A 3,874-nucleotide genomic window follows, 5' to 3' on the forward strand; every position below is an offset into this window, starting at 1 on the left:
GATTCATAGAAGTTTGCATACATGTGCAGCATATAATGTGATATGCTATCTCAAAAGGCTGAGACAATGTGAATGTTGATGATTCGTAATCCTAGCTGGTTTATCAGAAAATGACCATAATCTTCTAATGGGACTTGAACAATTTCTTGCTTTTTTTTTCTTTTTTCTAGTGGCTCCAAATTACGAAATTGAAAACCATCTGTAGGATATTCATCTGTCTTCGAACCTGATTGCTTTTTCTAGCAGGTTTTCAAGATTCTGTGCTCAAAATCAAAAGTCCTAGTCCTGCTTTCTTGGGCTAATCAGAGTAGTTGCCGTGCCTCTACCAGTATCTGCAGTCTGCTGATCACTCAGTTGTAGAGTAGAATTAACCATTTCGAGCACAGTTACCGGTCGGATGCCAATTCTTCAAGGTAAGGCGGATGCATTAGCCAAGCATCGATCAGTTCACTTCCATCAGTGGGTATACTCAAAGACGGTATAATATTGGGGACATTTGGGGACATAAATACACTCAAGCAACGCCAGTCCGCCAGACAGAGGATAAGTGGGAGTTCTGAGTGAGGCTCGAGCTGCTGGCTGCAGATGACTTTCACCCCACGGCATCTGAGCAGGAAACGCTGGATGGCCGCACCATGCCGGTGTTTCCATATATTCCAGATGCAGATCAGGAGGAAAGTTCAGCCTCTTTCTGGCTACACCCCAGATTCATAGAAATATTTGCTGGTTTCTTAATATGACATCTCATATTTGGTAAATAGTGACAACTTCAGAAAGACTTGGTGGGTGACCGCAGTGAATAGCGGTCATCCGATCCCCACGGCGTTCTTCGTGGTGAACACCGCAGCACAAGATGCGGGTCAGGTTTGGAGATCCGGTGCACCTATGATACCTGAAAGACTAGAATCTTGACATTTTGTCTTCCGGAACTGAGTTCAGCTTTGACGGTTTGTTGTGTAACTGGGCCACTGTTCAAATCTGACTGTAGCTTGTTGTCTGAATAAGTCAGCAGGAGCATAGTCTGCACCAGAAGATTTGGCAAATAACTGAGAAATTCTGCAGAAGCTCCTCAGCGAGAAAAGGAGCCTGGACTGGGAATACACAGTACAAGATTTGTTGGGCCAGCGCTGCGCTCTGTTCCAGGGATACTACACTGGGATGTCAAGTGCAAGAACATACTGCTCGATTCGAAGTATGAGGCATACTTGGCTGATTTTCGGCTGGCCAAGCTAATGAACTGTCCCAAGTCCCAACTATATCATGCCATGTTGCGTATCGCTGGTTCTTATGTGTACACACTGCTCCAGGCAAGTAACTTGTACTAACGTGCATTTATATTATCCTGTACTGTTTCTTACTATCTTCAGCATTTAGAACTGTAGGCAGATAGCGTACATTCATTCACCGGTTGATCCCACTGCTCCGTGACTTATTGGGGTAGTGCTGTTACCTAAGCAAGATTCTTTGACTTGTGGTTGCTTCTTCTAGTAAGCTTAACATGGTTCTTCATCCAGGACCATGTCGATATCTTGTACTCCCTCCGTTCCTCAATCTAGTGCGCATAGTTTGCAGCACACGTACCAATGTATGTGCTGGCGGAGGCTTTTGGACGAGAAAGCCCTCAGCCCTCACACGCTTTGTCCCACTCCCAGCCCATGCCATATGTGCCCAAGTAGTACTACAGTACTAGTACTAAGTGGAGAAGAAAGTGGCAGCGTGCCGTCGCTGCGCCGGCGGCGTGCCCTCGTAACTCGCTGGACGCGGAGATGCCGGCCGAGGACGCGGCAACGCCGGCAGCGACGAAGGCATGCTAGCCGGGGACAGAGTTACAGCGGAGATGCTGACCGCGGACGTGGGCATGCAGGCCGTGTATGCGGTGACACCGGAGACGCCGACGGTGGACTTGGTGACGCCGGGGTCGTGTCAGGGGGGGACGCACGAGGTTAGGACTTGCCAGAAGATCGCGGTGTCAAGCTAGCCAACGAGCAGTCAGTGACGCCGGCGGGAGCCAACCTTCCGTTGTGGTCAACGTGGACAAAGGGCATGCCTCCTGTGTGTACAGGGGGTCCAGCCAGCCCCTATCGCCGCCATTGTCAGGCGGCTCCCCATCTTCTTGCCCGTGGCACCATACATCATCTTCTTCCTCCATCTTGAACTTCCACCGCCGCTGCTTGAATCCCGCTGGGCCGCTGCAGTCCTGACCACCTGGACGGCCAGCATCGCCTTCTCCGACGGCGGCACAAGCATCCTCCTCTCCACCCCCCGCCTCCTCCGTCCATCACGCCACTGAACGCCGCGGCGGCGCCGCCTCCACCACCTCTGACCTCTTCCCCCGCCATGATCTCTTCAAAGGATAGCAGTCGCGTGCGCTAGGCGAGTAGATCGGCGATGTGGAGTTCAATCGAGATGCATCTGCGGGAGGAGGGGATAAAGCAAACAGAGGAAGGAGCGAGCGGAGGACGAAGCGCGTCCTTGCGGTCTGGGGTTAGAATCGTCCAGAATCGCCCACGGGTGCTAATGCGCACTACAAAGTGGAATTTTCGTCAAAATTTTATACGCACTAGATTGAGGAACGGAGGGAGTAGTTTAAGCGGGTGACTGGGTAGTAACTGACATTGTTCTAGCTGAAGCAGGTTGGCCTCATGCTGTTGATTCCAAATGCCTAGCACATCACTGTGTTGATTTGCGTAATTATATTGAAGTGCAGCGATAGGTGCAAACTACAATTATTGTTCTACTAAGTACTAAATAAAATAAAAGATGATTTCAGTTTCATGGCACAGTGGTTTGACATTTGCCTTTCATTTCAGAGTATGGCTACACCACCAAGAAGAGCGACATGTACAGCTACAGCGTGATGCTCCTGGAGATCTTGAGCGGGCGGACGGAGTGTCATCGAGCCGATGGTCAGCGACAGCCTGCACACTGGAGTGTGCGAAGATGGGGAGCCACAAGCCGGCAGTGAACATTCTGGGCCCCAAGCTGCGTGGCATGCCAGACCAGCTGGTCCAGGAGATGCCGCATGCGCTGGGCATTGCCATCTTCTGGGTGAAGCCGGCGCCGGAAGGAGGCTGTGGCCTTCCTCAAGGAGGCGAGGAGTGACCTAAGACTGGCAGCGAGGAGGCTGACTAGAGCATCTTTGTGGTGGATTCAGTGGCGCATCTTGTACAAGAAATGGAGGGACATCAGGAGATGATATGGGAAAGGAAAATGAGTAGGATTTTCATAATTGCCTAACTAGCTTTGGTTAGGGGTTTCTTGTACAGTTTGAGATGACGTTGTAGCTCATTCTGGGGAACTTGAATGGGAAATTTCAATGTTATTACTTTGCTCTTGCAAATTCACTGTGCCTTCTACTCCCTCCATTCCTAAATATAAGCCTTTTTGGAGATTCTAATACAGACTACATATGGAGCAAAATGAGTGAATCTACACTCTAAAATACGTCTATATACATCCGTACATAGTCCATATTGGGGGAGTGGCGTTTTGGCTTTGGGGTCTAAGTGGTCGTGATATCTTATCCATCCATATGTGCTTTGGGTCTGTACCAGAGGGCATTCAATGCTATATACGTTGGTGTAGAAGCATTTTGGGGTCTGTACCAGAGGGCATTCAATGCTATATACGTTCGTGTAGAAGCATGTCGCTCTTAAGAACCCTGTTTGTTTGGGTTTTTGCTTCTCCTTTTGCAGCGTTTTGGCTTTGGGGTCTTAGTGGTTGTGATATCTTATCCATCTATATGTGCTTTGGGGTCTGTACCGGAGGGCATTCAATGCTATATATATTTGTGTAGAAGCATGTCGCTCCTAAGAATCCTGTTTGTTTGGGTTTTTGCTTCTCCTTTTGTAGCGTTTTGGCTTTGGGGTCTAAG

The 3,874-nt window shown here is 49.4% G+C and overlaps 1 protein-coding gene and 1 long non-coding RNA gene across 4 annotated transcripts in view; both read left to right on the forward strand.

Moving 5' to 3' along the window:
* The window catches only part of LOC119330525 (putative F-box protein At3g17490), a 3,368-nt gene extending 2,064 nt beyond the window's left edge, over window positions 1–1,304 (forward strand). For all 3 annotated transcript variants that reach the window (XM_037603638.1, XM_037603637.1, XM_037603639.1), the window contains exon 2: window positions 247–1,304. Coding sequence is in view for 1 of the 3 variants with exons in the window: in XM_037603639.1 (XP_037459536.1) it covers window positions 247–302 (56 nt within the window). In the remaining 2 variants the exon portion in view is untranslated. The remainder of the gene's footprint in view (window positions 1–246) is intronic.
* A 33-nt stretch (window positions 1,305–1,337) lies between these two features.
* LOC119330526 lies at window positions 1,338–3,325 on the forward strand. Its single transcript, XR_005160148.1, has 2 exons — window positions 1,338–2,713; window positions 2,811–3,325. It is a non-coding gene; the product is annotated as an uncharacterized LOC119330526 (long non-coding RNA).
* The last annotated feature ends 549 nt before the right edge of the window (window positions 3,326–3,874 follow it).

Source organism: Triticum dicoccoides, chromosome 7A (genome assembly GCF_002162155.2).
Source record: "Triticum dicoccoides isolate Atlit2015 ecotype Zavitan chromosome 7A, WEW_v2.0, whole genome shotgun sequence".
NCBI classification, from domain to species: Eukaryota; Viridiplantae; Streptophyta; class Magnoliopsida; order Poales; family Poaceae; genus Triticum; species Triticum dicoccoides.